General features: G+C 58.3%; 1 protein-coding gene across 1 annotated transcript; it reads left to right on the top strand.

The window, feature by feature from the left end:
- The first annotated feature begins 4,774 nt into the window (after positions 1-4,774).
- PLK5 (polo like kinase 5 (inactive)) lies at positions 4,775-18,694 on the top strand. The gene is made up of 15 exons (XM_033196305.1): positions 4,775-4,882; positions 5,909-6,022; positions 6,192-6,308; positions 7,063-7,192; positions 7,294-7,381; positions 7,490-7,585; positions 9,595-9,793; positions 9,947-10,073; positions 10,329-10,418; positions 10,852-10,917; positions 11,167-11,244; positions 14,178-14,334; positions 16,862-16,991; positions 17,070-17,180; positions 18,413-18,694. The coding sequence occupies exons 1-15, from the start codon at positions 4,775-4,777 to the stop codon at positions 18,596-18,598; spliced, it is 1,797 nt and encodes a 598-aa protein (XP_033052196.1). The 3' UTR covers positions 18,599-18,694.
- Positions 18,695-20,076: the final 1,382 nt, after the last annotated feature.

Raw genomic sequence — 20,076 nt, 5'->3', positions numbered from 1 at the left:
CATCTTCAAAAAATGAAACTCTGTCCCCATAAAACACTCACTCCCTGCCCCCCTCCCCAGCCCCTGGCACCCTCGCCCCCATTCTGCTTTCTATTTCTGTGACTGAGGATGCTAGGGACCTCCTAGGATGGAATCACACGAGATTTCTTACCTGGATGTGGTGGCTCACGCTTGTCATCCCAGTACTTTCAGAGGCCGATCACTGCCCGCAGATCACTTGAGGTCAGGAGTTCGAGACCAGCCTGGCCAACATGGTGAAACCCTGTCTCCACCAAAAATGCAAAAATTAGCCGGACGTGGAGGCGGGTGCCTATAGTCCCAGCTACTCGGGAGACTGAGGCAGGAGAATTGCTTGAACCCAGGAGACAGAGGTTGCAGTGAGCTGAAATCTTGCCACTGCACTCCAGCCTGGGCAACAGAGCAAGACTCCATCTAAAAAAACAAGCACAGAAACAAGCACACACACAAGGTTTCTCCTTTTGTGCCTGGCGTCTCTCGCTGGACCTGATGTCTTCAAGGTGTACCCATCCCGCGGCCTGTGTCAGGGCTCCCTTCCTTTCCAAGGCTGGATGTGATTCCGTCGTATAAATGAGCCAGGTGTCGTCCAGGTGTTTCTCCTCTCATCTGCTGACGGACATTTGGGCTGTCTCTACCTTTCGGCTGCGCTAAATCAGGCTGCTATGAATATCTCCGTTTTTCATTTGTTATCAAGCTCCTCTCATTCTCGAGTATGGATTCTGAGAAATGAAGTCGAATGTCCCGGTTTCCCTTCCCTGATTGTCTAACTGGAGGGCCCCATCCCTTATGGAAGTCAAGGGACCTGTGCCTGGTTTCCAGACTTGCAAGTGGGAACATTACCGCCTCGGGCGGGCCCTTCTCAGAAACGCCCTCCCTGACCTCCTGTCTAAGCGGGCCCTCAACACTGCTTCCTTTTTTTTTTTTTTTTTTTTTGAGATGGAGCTTTTTGCTCTTATCACCCGGATTGGAGTGCAATGGCGCGATCTCGGCTCACTGCAACCTCTGCCTCCTGGGTTCAAGTGATTCTCCTGCCTCAGCCTCCCCAGTAGCTGGGATTACAGGCGCCCGCCACCATATCTGGACAATTTTTGTATTTTTAGTAGAGACAGGCTTTCACCACGTTGGCCAGGCTGGTCTTGAACTCCTGACCTCAGGTGATCCACCCGCTTTGGCCTCCCAAAGTGCTATGATTACAGGTGTGAGCCACCGTGCCCGGCCTTTTTTTTTTGAGATAGGGTCTCACTTTGTCGTCCAGGCTGGAGTGCAGTTTTGTGATCATGGCTCACGGCAGCCTCGGATTTCTAGGCTCAAGTGATCCTCTCCCCTCAGCCTTCTGAGTAGCTGGGACTACAGGCATGCACCACTATGCCCAGCTAATTTAGAAAATTTTTTGTAGAGACAGGGTCTTGCTTTGTTTTCCAGGCTGGGTTCCAACTGCTGGGCTCAAGCAAACCTCCTACCTCCGCTTCTCAAAGTGTTGGCATTACAGGCATGAGTCACTGCGCCTGGTCCTCTTTATTTACCGTTTTTTCTTTTCTTTTCTTTTTTTCACATCGCTCTGTCGCCCAGGCTGGAGTGCAGCGGTGTGATCTCAGCTCACTGCAAGCTCTGCCTCCCGGATTCACGCCATTCTCCTGCCTCAGCCTCCTGAGTAGCTGGGACTACAGGCGCCCGCCGCCATGCCTGGCTAATTTTTTGTATTTTTAGTAGAGATGGGGTTTCACCATGTTAGTCAGGATGGTCTCGATCTCCTGACCTTGTGATCCTCCCTCCTCGGCCTCCCAAAGTGCTGGGATTACAGGCATGAGGTACCACGCCCGGCCTAATTTTTGTATTTTTAGTAGAGACAGGGTTTCGCCATGTTGGCCAGGCTGGTCTCGAACTCCTGACCTCAAGTGATCCTCTTGCCTCGGCCTCCCAAAACGCTGGGACTATAGGCATGAACCACGGTGCGTTACCAATTGTTTTTTTTTAAACCTTTGAGGTGAAATTCACATAACATAACATTTACCCTTTTAAAAAGTGCACAATTCAGCGGCATTTCCTGCCTCACAGTGTTGAACAAGCACCCCTCTATCTAAATGTAAAACATTTCATCCTCAAAAGGAGACCTGTACTCAACAGCAGTCCCTCCCTATCCTCTAATCTGCGTGAGAGGCCTTCAGGGAGAGACGAGGGGTGTCTTTGTGGGCATTCATCCTTAGCCCCCCAAAACTCCCCTGCAGCCAGTCTGGGGTGAGCAGGGAGCCTGGGGCAGGTCGGGGGATGGGGACAGCTGGTTAGTGGGGCTCACATAGGCCGGGGGACAGAGTCCCTGCTCAGAAGGGCACAGGCTGAGACTAGGAGGCCTTTCCCAGCTCCAAAGTGGAGTCTCAGCCAGGACAAGCCGTGGGCGGCCAGGGGAGAGGGAGGCCGAGCCGGTCTCTGTGCAAGGAGCATCAGCTGACAGGCAGGCTGCGAGGCTTTGGGCCAGGAACTCTGATTTCTTTCCCCCTGGGAAGCTCAGACACCCGCCCCAGCACGAGGGCGCTGCCTGGCACTGCTCCCTGGGACCGCTGGGGCTGGCAGCCTGAAAGAAGGACAGACCTATTGTGGGGGGACCAGGAGCTCTGGATCCACTCCCACTTAGACACCAGGCTCAGCCACATGCAGTCCGGGTGAGCCTGGGCTGGCACCGGCCGTTCGGAGCCTCAGTTTCCTCATCTGTAACACAGGGCTAAGAACAGCACCTGCCTCAGGGACCAGTTACTGCCCAGAACGGGGCTGGCTCACTCCCTTCCACTTTCCAAGCTTTCCCTGACCCCTGACTTGGTGAAGTCTTGGACATTCTTGCAGTCCCCTAAGCAGTGGTCCTTTTACGAGGACAGGGCAGGGTCTGCCTTGGACCCGCACAGCCTGACACAGGCAGATACGCAGTAGGTGCTTAACAAATGCCTGAACTGATGCCAGGATGGGTGGTTGCTATCAGGAAGGAACTGGAAGCCATGCCCGGTGTCTCACACCTGTCATCCCAGCACATTGGGAGGCCGAGGCGGGGCGGGTCATTTGAGGTCAGGAGTTTGAGACCAGCCTGACCAACATGGCGAAACCCCATTTCTACTAAAAATACAAACAAACAAAAAAAAAATCAGCTGGGTGCGGTGGCATACACCTGTAGTCCCAGCTACTGGGGAGGCTGAGGCCGGAGAATTGGTTGAACCTGGGAGGTGGAGGTTGCCGTGAGCCAAGATCACGCCACTGCAGTCCAGCCTGGATGACAGAGCAAGACTCTATCTCAAAAAAATAATAATAATAAAGGAAGGAAGCAACTGACTCTCGGCCCCTGGAGGATTCCAGGGTGACAGTCGTGTGACAGCTCACACACTTGGGCCCCGAGCTGCTCACCTTGCAGCTGCCTCACCTGGTTCTCATCGGCAGGGGACTTGGGCTCCCCAGCTGCAACCCGGTGGACCCAGGCTGGCCAGGAATCTTCTGCCCTGGCACTGGGACCAGAACCCCTGCAAAGGTGCCTGAGCTCAGCACCGTCCAATGCACGGGGGCCTCATTCACCACACCAGGTGGACATGTGACAGCTCAGGAGGTGTTTCCTGTCCCTAGTGGTGTGGCCGGGCCAGATTCTGAAATCTGGTCCCTGGAAAATTCCAGCCCCAGGGAACCTGGTAACCCCTCCCCATTCCTGGTGTTATGTAACATTGGGGATTAATACCGAGGCATCCAGGGGCAGCTGCCGGGATTCAAACCCAGCGCGGCCCCTTCCTGGGCTGACTAAGTGACTTCACATCCCGGGTCTCAATGTCTCGCCTGTACAATGGGGTTAAGGCCCGTTCTTGTGTCCCAGGCCGGGTGGAAGGGTGAGGGGAGACCTCCCCAGGAAAAGGGTGAACCTGAGTCTGGGGCAGGGCTTGGAGCCACGATTCCGGGGGGGTCCCAAGCCCCCTACTGTCTTCCCACCCAGCTGTTCTCTGAGGTCTCTGAGGTTTCTGATGCTCTCTGAGGTCGTCATTTCAAGGACGTCCCCACCTGGCTCTCCGTGCAAACCCCAGCCACGGTCCACCTGTTGCTCCACACAGCCCATCCCTTCTCTGTGCTGAAGCTCCCTCGGACCCCAGCCCATGGGTCCCCAAGCCCCGGTCCTGCCTCCTGGGTCCCTATCCCAGGCCTCACCGCCCTCCCCACCAGCCCCAGCATCACAAATGCTGGGCTTCTCTGCCGCTCCGAATTCTGCTGTGGCTCCCCAGTGCCCAAGGCCATCAAGCCCCACGTTTTCATGTGGGCCCCAGGGACCCGCCAGCAGGGAGGGCCCGAAATGGCACACATTCGGAATGACGAGGCTCATACCTCAAGCGCACTTTTGGGGGAGAGGACCCCCGAAGCCCCCAAACCCCCACGCGCGAGAGAACCTCAGTTTCCCGCTTGGTAAAGGGGCCGCAGCAGCGGTTCCCAGCCAGCCCGGGGGTGCAGGGTCGGAGCAGCTCGCGGGCTGAACGTGGCTCCTAGCGCCCGGTTGGCGCACGGGGTTCCGGCGCGCTCTAGTCTCTGGAACTTCCCCAGCCGCGGCATCCCCGCCGCCCACGCGCCCCCCACCCCCTGGCCGGGCACCTCCAGCCCCTCCCGCGGCCGGCCCAGCGCCCGGGCTCCGCCCCCTCCCCGCCCCTGCGGCCAATAAGACGCGCCCCGGCGGCTCCTGCGCCCCCAGAGCGGCCCCGGAGCGGCCCCGGAGCGGTGGTCCCGGCCCGGCTGTGCCAGAGCCCGCGAGATGGAGCCCCTGCCGCGGCGGCGGCGCAGGAGCCGCCCCCTGGTCGCCGCCTTCCTGCGAGACCCGAGCTCGGGCCGCGTGTACAGGCGCGGGAAGCTGATCGGCAAGGTGGGGGCCCCGCGCCCGGAGTCCGCGAGGGGCCGGGCCGGGCTAGGCTGGAGTCCCCGGGGGCGCGGGCGGTCCGGCGAGGTCTGCGCGGCGCGTCCCTGCGAGCGCGGGGTCTGGCGCGGGCGCGCGTCCGGAGTCGCCGGGCCTCCAGTGCGGGGTTTCGCGTGGCGGGAACCGTGTTGGGCTCGCTGCGCGGCGTGTACGTGGGTTGCGTGTCCGGGGTGTGGGCGTGCGGCTCGGCCTCGGGATGCGACGCTGTGTTGCCTCTGGGTGTGTGTGCGAGCCTGGCGAGGGTCTGAGTGTGCTATGTCTGTGACCACTGCTTCCAAGTGCCGGGGTGCTGTGCGGTGTTCGTGTGTGTATCGGGGTGTTGTGTTGCTTGTTCACCTGTTGTGTTTGTGCGTCATGCCTTTGTGTGTCTAGTCATTGTGTTGTGTGTCTGGGAGTTGTGTGTTCATGTGGTGTGCTTGTGTGTTTGTGTGTTCATATGTGGTGTGTCTGGGAGTTGTGTGTTCATGTGTTGTGTTTGTGTATCTGTGTCTTTGTCCATGTGTTGTATTGTGTGTCCGTGTGTTTGTTTCTGTGCTGTGTCTGGGTGTTGTGTCCACACATGGTGACTGCATGTCCAGACATTGTATATTCATGTGTTTGCGTGTTGCTGCATTGTGTGTCTGGGTGTGGTGTTGTGTGTCCATGCATGGTGACTCTGTGTCTGGGCATTGTGTGTTCGTGTGTTGTATTCAGGCGTGGTGTTGTGCGTCCGGTGCTGTCTTGTGGTCCGTGGCCTGTAGGCACCAGGCGTGGATGTGCCTGTTGCCTGTGTCTCTGTGCATTCTTGTGTGTGCCATGTCTTGTGTGTCCAGGTGGGAGGCTGGAAGCTGTGCATTGTTTTTTCCCCAGTGTGTGTGTGTGTGTGTGTGAAGAAACCTGGCCACACCTGTGTCCCTGCTGCCCTGTGCCTCTGTACATGCTGCCAGCTTGCACACCTGTGCACACCTGCCCGCTGATCCCCGACCCTCTCCTCAGGGCGCCTTCAGCCGCTGCTACAAGCTGACGGACATGTCCACCAGCGCTGTGTTTGCCCTCAAGGTGGTGCCGCGTGGCGGGGCTGGAGCCGGGTGGCTTTGCACACAGGGAAAGGTGCGTGTCCCCATCAGTCCCTAGGGCCCGCAGCCCGCAGCATGTCCCAAAGAAGGCCCTGCCCTTTCGTCCCAGCCCTGGGTGGACGTGAGATTGTACACGAGGCAGGCGAGCATCCTGCAGCCCGTGCCCCCTTGCAGGCAGGTACATGTCAGGGCTGTGCCTCCAGGTGGAGCGTGAGATTGCCCTGCACAGCCGCCTGCGACACCGCAACATCGTGGCCTTCCACGGACACTTTGCTGACTGCGACCACGTGTACATGGTGCTGGAGTACTGCAGCCGCCAGGTGCCCGGGGGTTGGGGAGAGGGCAGCATTCGTGTCAGCTGTGCCCGTCTGTGTCCACCCTGTGTCCATCTGCACCTCGCTGCTGACCCCGTACCATCTTGTGTGCCCTCTGCCGTCCAGTCGCCAGTGCTTCCTGTGCCTACATGGGGCATTTGTGTCCATCCTTTACTCCCCTGGGCACACCTAGGCTCTCTTGATCCACCTGGGACACCCGGACCAGCTTATACTCCTGTGACTGCCCGGGCCCAAGAGCATATATTTGCTTCTTCTTGGCCCCCTTGGACTCACCCATACCCACCTGTACATACCAGCATGCCCCTATGCCTGTGGTCGCCTGCACCCCTCCTGCACCCAGCTGTGCCCACCGTGGCCTAGTTGAATTTAGTCATGCCATCATACACCCCTGAACTCACTGTGCCCATTAAGTACACCTGAGCTCACCTGGGTCCGCCTGTGCCAGAATATGCCCCCTCTGCGCTCACTGCCGATCACCTGGTCCTTCCTTTTTAAGCTGACGGGCATGTCCACCAGCGCCGTGTTCACCCTGAAGGTGGTGCCAGGTGCGGGACCGGGGCTGGGTGGCTGTGCCTGTGAGGAAAGGTGCGTGGCCCCTTCAGTGGCCACTTGGGCCCATCTGAACCCGTACGCTCCTATTGGGGTTGGTCATCTGTGCACACCTGTGCTTATCCCATAGTCAGCCATACCACCTCGGCCAGGTTGAGCCTTCTAATCTGGGGCCGCTGGGCACCTGCAGTCTTTGGCTCACGTGCTGAGGGCTCGGCAGACCCTGACGGAGCCGGAGGTGCGTTACTACCTGCGGGGCCTGGTCAGCGGCCTCCACTACCTGCACCAGCGGCACATCGTGCACCGAGACCTGAAGCTCAGTGAGTGCCAGGAAGGGGAACTGTGGGCGGGGGCTGTGGGTGGAGGCGTCAGGAGGTGGGTGCAGATCTGCCCCCATGCACGATGCTCCTCCCACTGCCAGGTAACTTCTTCCTTAACAAGAACATGGAGGTGAAGATTGGAGACCTGGGGCTGGCAGCCAAGGTGGGGCCAGGAGGCCGCTGCCACGGGTGAGAGCCAGGGGGGCTCTGAGCAGTCTGTTCAGGTGGGCACGGCTGGCCCTGAAGTCTGGCACAGAGATGCCAGCCTTCCTGAGCCCCCCATGACACCCCTCCTAGAGTGCTCTGTGGGACCCCTAACTTCCTGGCCCCCGAGGTTGTCTCCAGAAACGGGCACTCCTGCCAGTCAGACATCTGGGCTCTGGGCTGCATCATGTGAGTGGGGTCCTGGGGAGGGTGGGCAGGGCCTCCAGGGGGGCAGGTGCAGCAAGGGGGAGCCTGCACGGAACAGGTGGGGACCCATGTGCAGAGTGGGGCGCATGGAACAGGCACCTGTCGCCACCAAGTGTGCAGTATGAATAGGATGTGTGTGGGGATGCGTGTGCAAGAGAGGATGGGGGAGGGTGTGCACAGACACGTGGACAGATATGGGCAGGTGGCAACAGCACAGGCAGGTCAGGACGTATGTGTACAGGGATGCAGCATGTGTGGGCACAGGGCAGGTGTGAGATAGCATTGGAAGGTGGAGGCCGGGCGTGGTGATTCACGCCTGTAATCCTAGAGCTTTGGGAGGCCAAGGCAGGAGGATCGCTTGAGTCCAGGAGTTCAAGACCAGCCTGGCCAAGTTGGCAAAACCCTGTCTCTACAAAAATTATAAAAATTAGCCAGGAGTGCTGGTGTGCACCTGTAGTCCCAGCTATTCAGGAGGCTGAGTTGGGAGGATCGCTTGAGCTCAGGAGGTGGAGACTGCAGAGAGCTGTGATCGCACCACGGCACTCCAGCCTGGACAACAGAAGGAGACCCTGTCTAAAAAAAAAAATACGAGAATTGAAAAAGTGTATGCAGGTGAGTTCAGGGCGAGCCAGGTGCAGGCAGGGACGGACAGACACCAGTGTCAGCCAAGCAGGGTGCACGGGAATGCACAGGGTGCCAGGTGCAGGCAGGGACGGACAGACACCAGTGTCAACCAAGCAGGGTGCACGGGAATGCACAGGGTGCCAGGTGCAGGCAGGGACGGACAGACACCAGTGTCAGCCAAGCAGGGTGCACGGGAATGCACAAGGTGCCAGGTGCAGGCAGGGACGGACAGACACCAGTGTCAGCCAAGCCGGGTGCACGGGAATGCACAGGGTGCCAGGTGCAGGCAGGGACGGACAGACACCAGTGTCAGCCAAGCAGGGTGCACGGGAATGCACAGGGTGCCAGGTGCAGGCGGGGACGGACAGACACCAGTGTCAGCCAGGCAGGGTGCACGGGAATGCACAGGGTGCCAGGGGCAGGCGGGGACGGACAGACACCAGTGTCAGCCAGGCAGGGTGCACGGGAATGCACAGGGTGCCAGGTGCAGGCGGGGACGGACAGACACCAGTGTCAGCCAGGCAGGGTGCACGGGAATGCACAGGGTGCCAGGTGCAGGCGGGGACGGACAGACACCAGTGTCAGCCAGGCAGGGTGCACGGGAATGCACAGGGTGCCAGGTGCAGGCGGGGACGGACAGACACCAGTGTCAGCCAGGCAGGGTGCACGGGAATGCACAGGGTGCCAGGTGCAGGCGGGGACGGACAGACACCAGTGTCAGCAGGCAGGGTGCACGGGAATGCACAGGGTGCCAGGTGCAGGCGGGGACGGACAGACACCAGTGTCAGCCAGGCAGGGTGCACGGGAATGCACAGGGTGCCAGGGGCAGGCGGGGACGGACAGACACCAGTGTCAGCCAGGCAGGGTGCACGGGAATGCACAGGGTGCCAGGTGCAGGCGGGGACGGACAGACACCAGTGTCAGCCAGGCAGGGTGCACGGGAATGCACAGGGTGCCAGGTGCAGGCGGGGACGGACAGACACCAGTGTCAGCCAGGCAGGGTGCACGGAATGCACAGGGTGCCAGGTGCAGGCGGGGACGGACAGACACCAGTGTCAGCCAGGCAGGGTGCACGGGAATGCACAGGGTGCCAGGTGCAGGCGGGGACGGACAGACACCAGTGTCAGCCAGGCAGGGTGCACGGGAATGCACAGGGTGCCAGGTGCAGGCGGGGACGGACAGACACCAGTGTCAGCCAAGCAGGGTGCACGGGAATGCACAGGGTGCCAGGTGCAGGTGGATGTTGGGAGGTGAGTAAGCCGATACGGGTTGCAAAGGCGGGCTGTGTGGGCAGGTCCGGTCAAGTTTGCAGGGGTATCTGTGAGTGGTGCCTGGACGCCCAGCTTCTTGTCCCCCACCTGGTCCAGGTACATGGTGCTGACCGGCGCCCCGCCCTTCATGGCCTCACCCCTGTCGGAGATGTACCAAAACATCCGTGAGGGCCACTACCCCGAACCCGCTCATCTGTCCGCCAATGCACGCCGCCTCATCGCACGCCTCCTGGCACCCAACCCGGCCGAGCGGCCCAGCCTGGAACACCTGCTGCACGACAACTTCTTCACGCAGGTGGGCGGCGGTCCCCAGCGTGGGGTCCCCGGCAGGTGATCAGCCAGAGCCTGCCCTGCTCAGCCGAGGCCAGGCCCCCCCGTCCCAGGTAACCCAGGTGCTCAGGGGCTGGGCAACCTAAGCTGGGGATGACTCCAAACCCCCCATCCGAAGGGTTTCACTCCAGACCGGCTGCCGGCCCACTCCTGCCACAGTCCCCCCATATTTGCCGTACCCCGGCCTCTGGGCAGGGTCTTCCGGAAGGTGCGCCAGCTGCTGCTCACCCAGTGCCGGCCACCCTGTAAGTACCGCCCCTGCCCACACCTGCTCAACACCTGCCTCTGCCTGATATCTACGCAATACCTGCTCCCACCTCCCACCTGCCCACACCTGCCCCCACCTCCCACCTGCCCCCACCTCCCACCTGCCCACACCTCTTACCTGCCCCCACCTGCCACCTGCCACCTGCTCCGCTCTGTCTCCACATCAGGGGTGGGTGTGGGTAGCAGGTGCCCCCCCCCCCCCCCGCTTGGGGCCCAAGCTGTGCCTCTCGCAGGCCCCTTCACACCTAAGGAGGCTTCGGGTCCAGGAAAAGATGGGCCAGACCCTGACTCCATGGAGTGGGGCGGTGAGGTGAGACATCGGGGTGGGGGATACGGGGAGGGACAGGTGGAGGGCATGCCTGACCCCTGCTAAAACCCCCTCCTCCATGCCAGCTTCTCTGAACCCCTTCTGGGATCTCCAAGCCCGGCCCCCTCTCCCTGGTCCCGTCCTGACGCATCAAAGCTGGGATCCATTTGCATCCAAATGTGCTCACCTGGGGTTTCCCAAGGGCCAGGCTCCAGGCCACGGGAAGGGTCCCATCCATGGCTTCAGTCCATCGCATTTATTGAGCGCCGCGTGTATGCCTCTGAGACACTCCGGGGTTGCCTCCCAAGGGGAAAGCAGTGCCTCTGTGTGCAGAGCTCGGTGGGCACAGGCAGAGGCCAGAGCCCACCACCCTCCTCACGCCTCTCCCAGGGGCTGGGGCCGCCCCTCACCCCTGCTGCTCCCACCTCAGAGCTCCCTGTCTGCAAAAGCGGTTCCCTGCCTGGAAGCCCCCATCCACCTGGTCGCACATGGGACCCTGCAGAGTGACCTGGCCGGTGAGCAGATCCCCGTCCCAGCCTGGGGCTGCAGGTCGGGAGGTACAAGTAAAGGGGGGACCAAGGCCGTGACTTACCAGGGTCACAGCCGCCGTCCCGGCCTCACCTTTCCCGCCTGTCAAATGGGAATGCCGTCTCTGGGTTGAGGATGAGGTGTTCCTGGATGGAGCCGTGGGGAGCGGGGCTGGTTGGAGGAGCCTGGTGGTGGGAACCCGGGCCTGTCTGCGGCACATAGACCTGTCCTCCCAGGGCCCGAGGGGAGCCGGCGGCCGGAGGTGGAGGCAGCCCTCAGACACCTGCAGCTGTGCCTGGACATGGGCCTCCCGGGTAGGAGCCAGCCCAACCCCCAGGATCACCCTTTCTCTTAGTAGCCAAGTAAAATTGTCTTCATCCCCGTCCTGGGCCCTCCTGGGTATTTCTGGGGGTGAGGAGTAGGGGTGAGGGCCCCAGGACACGGTGACATCAGGGGAGTGAGTTAGCCCTCCTGTATGCAGAGCCTGGCACAGAGGGCTCTCAGGCAGCCTTACCTTTCAGGGTCTCTTAAATTCATGATCCGGTCTTGTTAGAGACCCAGTGATGAGGAAACGTGACGTGGGACATTGGCCACAGAGCCCGGGGCCCACGGGCCACACTCCAAAGGGGACTCCTCTTATCCGCAGTGTCCCAGAACCCAAACCCTCTTCCTCTCCTCTCCTCTCCCTCAGCCTCCACTGACCCACACGTCCTGCCCCACTTAGAGAGGGAGCCCCAAACCCCACACCAGGTCTCCAGCCCAGAAGAAGCCTCTTCTTTTCTTTTTTTTTTTTTTTTTTGAGACGGAGTCTCGCTCTGTCGCCCAGGCTGGAGTGCAGTGGCCGGATCTCAGCTCACTGCAAGCTCCGCCTCCCGGGTTTACGCCATTCTCCTGCCTCAGCCTCCCGAGTAGCTGGGACTACAGGCGCCCGCCACCTCGCCCAGCTAGTTTTTTGTATTTTTTTTAGTAGAGACGGGGTTTCACCGGGTTAGCGAGGATGGTCTCGATCTCCTGACCTCGTGATCCGCCCGCCTCGGCCTCCCAAAGTGCTGGGATTACAGGCTTGAGCCACCGCGCCCGGCCTCTTTTTTTTTTTTAAGAGACGGAGTCTCACTCTGTTGCCCAGGCTGGAGTGCAAAGTGCAATGGTGCCATCTTGGCTCACCACAACCTCCGCCTCCTGGTTCAAAGCGATTCTCCTGCCTCAGCCTCCCGAGTAACTGGGATTACAGGTGTGTGCCATCACGCCTGCTAATTTTTGTATTTTTAGTAGAGACAGGTTTCACCATGTTGGCCAGGCTGGTCTCGAACTCCTGACCTCAGATGATCCTCCCACCTCGCCTCCCAAAGTGCTGGGATTACAGGCTTGAGCCACCGCGCCCGGCCTCTTTTTTTTTTTTTTAAGAGACGGAGTCTCACTCTGTTGCCCAGGCTGGAGTGCAAAGTGCAATGGTGCCATCTTGGCTCACCACAACCTCCGCCTCCTGGGTTCAAAGCGATTCTCCTGCCTCAGCCTCCCGAGTAACTGGGATTACAGGTGTGTGCCATCACGCCTGCTAATTTTTGTATTTTTAGTAGAGACAGGGTTTCACCATGTTGGCCAGGCTGGTCTCGAACTCCTGACCTCAGATGATCCTCCCACCTCGGCCTCCCAAAGTGCTGGGATTACAGGCTTGAGCCACCGCGCCCGGCCTCTTTTTTTTTTTTAAGAGACGGAGTCTCACTCTGTTGCCCAGGCTGGAGTGCAAAGTGCAATGGTGCCATCTTGGCTCACCACAACCTCCGCCTCCTGGGTTCAAAGCGATTCTCCTGCCTCAGCCTCCCGAGTAACTGGGATTACAGGTGTGTGCCATCACGCCTGCTAATTTTTGTATTTTTAGTAGAGACAGGGTTTCACCATGTTGGCCAGGCTGGTCTCGAACTCCTGACCTCAGATGATCCGCCCACCTCGGCCTCCCAAAGTGCTGGGATTACAGGGGTGAGCCACCGCGCCTGGCCTAAAATAAAAAACTTTTTGAGTAAAATAAAACTTTTGGCTGGATGTGGTGGCTCATACCACCCTAATCCCGGCACATTGGGAGGCTGAGGCCAGCAAATTGCTTGAGTCCAGGAGTTTGAGACCAGCCTGGGCAACATAGCGAGACCCCATCTCTACAAAAAAATGAGCCGGGCATGGTGGCACATGCATGTTGTGCCAGATACTCAGGAGGCTGAGGAAGGAGGATCACTTGAACTTAGAGGTGGAGGCTGCAGTGAGCTGAGATCATGCCACTGCACTTCAGTCTGGGCAATAGAGTAAGACCCTGTCTGAAAAGCAAACAGACAAATAATCAAAAACCCAGAAATGGGGCCGGGTGCAGTGACTCACGTCTGTAATCCCAGCACTTAGGGAGACCAAGGCGGGGGGGCGGGGATCACTTGAGGTCAGGAGTTCGAGACCAGCCTGGCCAACATGGCAAAACCCTGTCTCTACTAAAAATACAAAAATTAGCCGGGTGTGGCTGCAGGCGCCTGTAATCCCAGCTACTCAGGAGGCTGAGGCAGAAGAATTGCTTGAACCCTGGGAGGCGGAGGTTGCAGTGAGCTGAGATCACACCATTGCACTCCAGCCTGGGGGACAGAGCAAGACTCTGTTTCAAAAAACAAAACAAAAAACCAGGCCGGGTGCACTGGCTCACACCCAGCACTTTGGGAAGCCGAGGCGGGTGGATCACTTGAGGTCAGGAGATCGAAACCATCCTGGCCAACATGGAGAAACCCCATCTCTATGAATAATACGAAACTTAACTGGGTGCAGTGGCGGGTGCCTGTAATCCCAGCTACTCGGGAGGCTGAGGCAGGAGAATCGCTTGAACCCGGGAGGAGGAGGTTGCAGTGAGCCGAGATCGCGCCATTACACTCCAGCCTGGCAACAGAGCAAGACTCCGTCTCAAAAAAACAAAACTAAACAAACACACGCACAGAAATGTGTAGAATTTTCAGAGCATCACAAGCATTTGAGAATTACTCATTCTCAGGGGTGCACCAGTATCCCACAGTCTCCCTCTGCAAGCCAGGAATTCGTTACGGTTCCATGGCTTCTGTTGATGTCTGATCTCCTAGAATCCACCACTGAAGCCCCCAAGCCTCTGTCCAGTCCCCGCCGTGGAAAGGGTCTCACCCATGGTTTCAGTCCATCGCATTTATTGAGCGCCTACTATATGCCTGACCCCTGGACCTTGGTTCAGCATACGTTTGTTTGCGCCCAGCTACACTGGACCCCCTGGGAGAGCAGCGGCCCATCCTCTGGGCCCCCAAATGGGTGGATCATTCCAGCAAATACGGCTTTGGCTACCAGCTCTCGGACGGGGGCAGTGGTGTCCTGCTTCGGGACGGCACCCACATGGCCCTGCGTCCCCCCAGAGGGTAAGTTGTGGTCTCCTGTGCCCTGGGGACCAGGCGCTCCCCCTGCCTTTTTTCATTCATCTCTCAAGTATTTATTTATTTATTTATTTGAGACAGAGTCTCGCTCTGTCGCCCGGGATGGAGTGCAGTGGCCGGATCTCAGCTCGCTGCAAGCTCCGCCTCCCGGGTTTACGCCATTCTCCTGCCTCAGCCTCCCAAGTAGCTGGGACTACAGGCGCCCGCCACCTCGCCTGGCTAGTTTTTTTGCATTTTTTAGTAGAGACGGGGTTTCACTGTGTTAGCCAGGATGGTCTCGATCTTGTGACCTTGTGATCCGCCTGTCTCGGCCTCCCAAAGTACTGGGATTACAGGCTTGAGCCACCGCGCCCGGCCTCAAGTATTTATTAAGCACCCGCTGTGCACACCTACAAGTGCTCCCTGCCTGGTCCGGGGAGAACAACGCTAAACAAATGAATGACCAAGTGCTTTTCTGCAGGAAATGAACGCAGTGAAGAGGCAGATTAGGAAGGGAGGTGAATCCCAGTAGTGTGGGGGGTGGAAGGGGAAGGGGTCTCTGAGAAAGTGATGTGAATGGCAAGCAGCAGCCCTGTGCTTTGGGAGGCCAAGGCAGCAGGATTGCTTGAGTCCAGGAGTTTGAGATCAGCCTGGACAACCTAGCAAGACCCCAGCTCTACAAAAATGTTAAAAATTAGCTGGGCGTTGTGGTGCACACCTATAATCTTGGCACTGTGGGAGGCTGAGGTGGGAGAATTGCTTGAACCCAGGAGTTTGAGATCAGCCTGGGCCACATGGCAAGACCCCAGCTCTACAACAAATTTAAAAATTAGCTGGCTGTGGTGGTGCACACTGGTAATCCTAGCACTGTGGGAGGCTGAGGTGCAAGAATCACTTGAACCCAGGAGTTTGAGATCAGCCTGGGCCACATAGCAAGACCTATCCTATCTCTACAATTTTTTTTTTTTTCCTGAGACAGGGTCTTGCTCTGTCACCCAGGCTGGAGTGCAGTGGCGCAATCTAGGCTCACTGCAAGCTCCGCCTCCCGGGTTCATGCTATTCTCCTGCCTCAGCCTCCTGAGTAGCTGGGACTACAGGCGACTGCCACCACGCCCGGCAAATTTTTTTTTTTTGAGACGGAAGTTCACTCTTGTTGCCCAGGCTAGAGTGCAATGGCGCGATCTCAGCTCACCACAACCTCTGCCTCCTGGGTTCAGGCGATTCTCCTGCCTCAGCCTCATGAATAGCTGGGATTACAGGCGTGCACCACCACACCTGGCTAATTTTGTATTTTTAGTAGAGATGGGGTTTCTCCACATTGGCCAGGCTGGTCTCAAACTCCTGACCTCAGGTGATCCACCTACCTCAGCCTCCCAAAGTGCTGGGAATACAGGCGTGAGCCACCGCGCCTTTTTTTTTTTTTTTTTTTTTTTTTATTAGCCAACTGCAGGGCTCTACGGCAGTAGTTCCAGCTACTTGGATGGCTGAGGTGGGAGGATCACTTGGCCCCAGGAGGTTAGGGCTCCAGTGAGTTATGATTGCACCACTGCACTCCAGCCTGGGGGACAGAGCCAGACCCTGTCTCTTTCTTTTTTTTTTTTTTTAGACGGAGTTTTGCTCTTGTTACCCAGGCTGGAGTGCAGTGGTACAATCTCGGCTCACCACAACCTCCGCCTCCCGGGTTCAAGCAATGCTCCTGCCTCAGCCTCACGAGTAGCTGGGATTACAGGCACCCACCACCACACCCAACTAATTTTGTATTTGTAGTAGAGACGGGGTTTCTCCATGTTGGTCAGGCTGGTCTCGAACTCCTGACCTCAGGTGATCTGCCTGCCTCGGCCTCCCAAAGTGTTGGGATTACAGGCGTGAGCCACTTCGCCCGGTCTTAACAGTCTAGCGGGAGTGACACGGGAGCCAGCGGGTGGCTGAACTCATCAGGTGGGCAGTGGCAGAGGCCTGGGCTGCGCTGGTGACCAGGGAGGGATGAGAGGGGCTGGAGTGTGGACAGAGTTGGAAGGCAGGAAGGGTGGACCAGCTGTCAGCCGAGGTAGGGCGAGAACAGAGAGCCGCACTGGGACCTTTTTTTTTTTTTTTTTGAGACGGAGTCTTGCTCAGTCTCCCAGGCTGGAGTGCAGTGGCCGGATCTCAGCTCACTGCAAGCTCCGCCTTCCGGGTTCACACCATTCTCCTGCCTCAGCCTCCCAAGTAGCTGGGACTACAGGCGCCCGCCACCTCACCCGGCTAGTTTTTTGTATTTTTTAGTAGAGATGGGGTTTCACCATGTTAGCCAGGATGGTCTCGATCGCCTGACCTCGTGATCCGCCTGCCTCAGCCTCCCACAGTGCTGGGATTACAGGCATGAGCCACCATGCTCGGCCTACTGGGACCTTATTAGCATGCACCGGGCATACAGATAAGGTGTGGCCAGGGCAGAGCTGCTCCTTAAAGCCACCATTCCAGGGGGTGTAGCTGGATGGAAAGGTGTCCACTGGTCTGGGCTGCCCAGGACAGATGCCCTGTGTCCTGGCCCCAGCCAAGTGTGCTACATGCTCGACCGCGGGAAGCTGGAAATCTTCACCCTGAGGGATGTGCCCGGCCCGCTGTGCGCCAAGCTAGCCGTGCTGCAGCTCTTTGCTGGCTGCCTGCAGCGGCGGCTGCGGGAGGTGAGAGCTGGGGTGCTGGGAGGGTGAGGGGTGGGGACGCCCCCTGCTCTGCATGACCTCAGCCAAGTCTGTCCACAGGAGGGGACCCTCTCCACACCTGTGCCGCCTGCTGGACCTGGCCTCTGCCTCCTGCGCTTCCTGGCCTCTGAGCAAGGCTTGCTGCTGCTGTTCAGTAATGGGACGGTGCAGGTGAGCCCGGGGCTCACACTCAGGGGCCACTGGGGCTCAGCAGGGTGGGGCCTGGCCTGGGCTGTTAGGGAACAAACTTTGGGGGAGCCCTAGGAAGCATCTGCCTCCCAAAAAAGAAGAAGAAGAAAAAAGTATTGGCTCCTAAGTACAAAAGCCACAGCATGGAAAATGCGTGACGTTTTTGGGCCAGGCACTGTGGCTCGTGCCTGTAATCCCAGCGCTTTGGGAGGCTGAGGTGGGAGGATCCTTTGAACCTGGGAGATCGAGGCTACAGTGAGCTATAATTGCACCATTGCACTCCAGCCTGGGCAACAGAGTGAGACCCTGTCTCTAAAAAATAACAATAAAAAATAAAAAATTCAAAAAAAGTGACCCTTCTTGGAGGTGGTTATATACCCAAGAGTCAGGGGTCTTGGCTGGGTGCCACACGCCTGTAATCCCAGCACTTTGGGAGGCCAAGGCGGACAGATCACAAGGTCAGGAGTTTGAAACCAGCCCGACCAACATAGTGAAACCCCGTCTCTACTAAGAATATAAAACTTAGCCAGGCACAGTGGCGCCTGTAATACCAGCTACTCAGGAGGCTGAGGAAGGAGAATCGCTTGAACCCGGGAGGCGGGGGTTGCAGTGAGCTGAGATTGCACCACTGCACTGCAGCCTGGGCAACAGAGCAAAAATCCGTCTCAAAAAAAAAAAAGCTGGGCGCGGTGGTTCACGCCTGTAATCCCAGCACTTTGGGAGGCCCAGGTGGGCAGATCATGAGGTCAGGAGATCCAGACCATCCTGGCTAACACGGTGGAACCCCATCTCTACTAAAAATACAAAAATTAGCTGGGCGTGGTGGCGGGCACCTGTAGTCCCAGCTACTCAGGAGGCTGAGGCAGGAGAATGGTGTGAACCCGGGAGGCGGAGCTTGCAGTGAGCCGAGATCGCACCACTGCACTCCAGCCTGAGTGACAGAGCAAGACTCTGTCTCAAAAAAAAAAAAAAAAAGTCAGGGATCTTGCTGGAAGACTGTGGGCAGAGGAGCCCCCATCTGAGCCTCAGTTTCCCCAGGTGTACAGTGGAGCGCTTGGCCTCCCGACCCCGAGTTCCTGTGGCTGGGGCAGGCACTAGGGGCCAGATTGGGGGCTCTGGGTCCAGTGTCCACTTGTCTTTCTCCTGGAGCACCAGGGCTGGTGGCAGGTGCAGGGGAGCCCTTCTCCCCTTGACTGGTATCTTACCCTTTGCAGATGAGTTTCAGTGGAGTCCCGGCCCAACTGGTGCTGAGTGGCGAGGGTGAGGGTTTGCAGCTCACCCTCTGGGAGCAGGGACCCCCCAGCACCTCCTACTCCCTGGACAACCTGCGGAGCCACGGCTGCGTCCCCGCCACCCGGCAGTGCCTTCACCACGCCGTCCGCATGCTGCAGAGTATCTAATGCCCCTGAGGGTCAGAGTGGACCCCTGCATGGTAGTGCCAGGAACCCAGGCTCCATTTCCATTCCTGTGGCTCTCCACAGAGCGGCTGTCCTGGGGGAGAGGTGGGGGACACATGGGAGGTGGGTTCTTGCCTTGTGGCATGACTGTTCAAGCCAGACTTTGCTGGGATCTCTTCCTTTTTCATTAAAGACAATTTGAAATGCTGTAGGCCACGGTCTGCCTCTCTTTGGGGGAAAGTGTTTGGAGGAGCTTTGACAAAGGAACGCTGACCCCACGTGATGTTGCCTCCTCCCTGTTCCCCTTAGTGGCAGAGGTGGGCTACATTTTCACCAATGCAGACATTAGCACCAGAGGGCCAGTCTAGTGGTTCATGCCTGGAATCCCAGCATTTTGGGAGGTCAAGGCAGGAGGATCGCTTGGGCCCGGGAGTTTGAGACCAGCCTGGGCAACATGGCAAGACCCCATCTCTACAAAAAATTAGCTGGGCATGGGCCAGGGGTGGTGGCTCAAGCCTGTAATCCCAGCACTTTTGGGAGGCTGAGGCGAGTGGATCATGAGGTCAGGAGATCGAGACCATCCTGGCTAACCTGGTGAAACCCCGTCTCTACTAAAAATACAAAAAATTAGCCGGGCACGGTGGCAGGCGCCTGTAGTCCCAGCTACTCGGGAGGCTGAGGCAGGAGAATGGCGTGAACCCAGGAGGCGGAGCTGGCAGTGAGCCGAGATCGCACCACTGCACTCCAGCCTGGGCGACAGAGCGAGACTCCATCTCAAAAAAAAAAAAAGAAAAAATAGCTGGGCATGGTGGTGCATACCTGTAGTCCCAGCTACTTGGGAGGCTGAGATGGGAGGATTGCTTGAGCCTGGGAGGCTGAGGCTGAAGTGAGCTGTGATTGCACCACTGCACTCCAGCCTGGGTGACAGAACAAAGACCCTGTCTCAACAACAACAAAATTAGTACCAGAAGTGGGGTTCTGCCGTAACTCTGAATCTAAAGCACGAGACACTTGCTTAATGGGTGGACAGGAAAGAAGCCGACGCTGAGGCTGGAATGACGGCTGGCCATGCTCTGGGACACAGTTGCCACAACTGTCACCTGTGCTGCCCTGGGGGGGATGGTGCATTCATGGACCCGACCTCTCTGGGCTGATGGAGTGTTGATTGTTAGGTCAAAATGTCATATGAGGCTGGGCACAGTGGCTCACACCTGTGATCCCAGCACTTTGGGAGGCCAAGGCAGGCGGATCACTTGAGCTCAGGAGTTCGAGACCATCTTCACCAACATGGTGAAACCCCGTCTCTACTAAAAATACAAAAAATTAGCTGGGTGTGGTGGTGCACGCCTGTAGTCCCAGTTACTCAGGAGGCTGAGGCAGGAGAATCACTTGAACCCAGGAGGCAGAGGTTGCAGTGAGCTGAGATCACACCATTGCACTCCAGCACGGGCAACAGAGCAAAACTCCGTCTCAAAAAAAAA

The sequence above is a fragment of the Trachypithecus francoisi genome, unplaced genomic scaffold (assembly GCF_009764315.1).
Source record: "Trachypithecus francoisi isolate TF-2019V2 unplaced genomic scaffold, Tfra_2.0 Lachesis_group5, whole genome shotgun sequence".
NCBI lineage: Eukaryota > Metazoa > Chordata > Mammalia > Primates > Cercopithecidae > Trachypithecus > Trachypithecus francoisi.
Note: the sequence above shows the minus strand (reverse complement) of the source record. Positions and strands in the feature narration are given on the sequence as shown.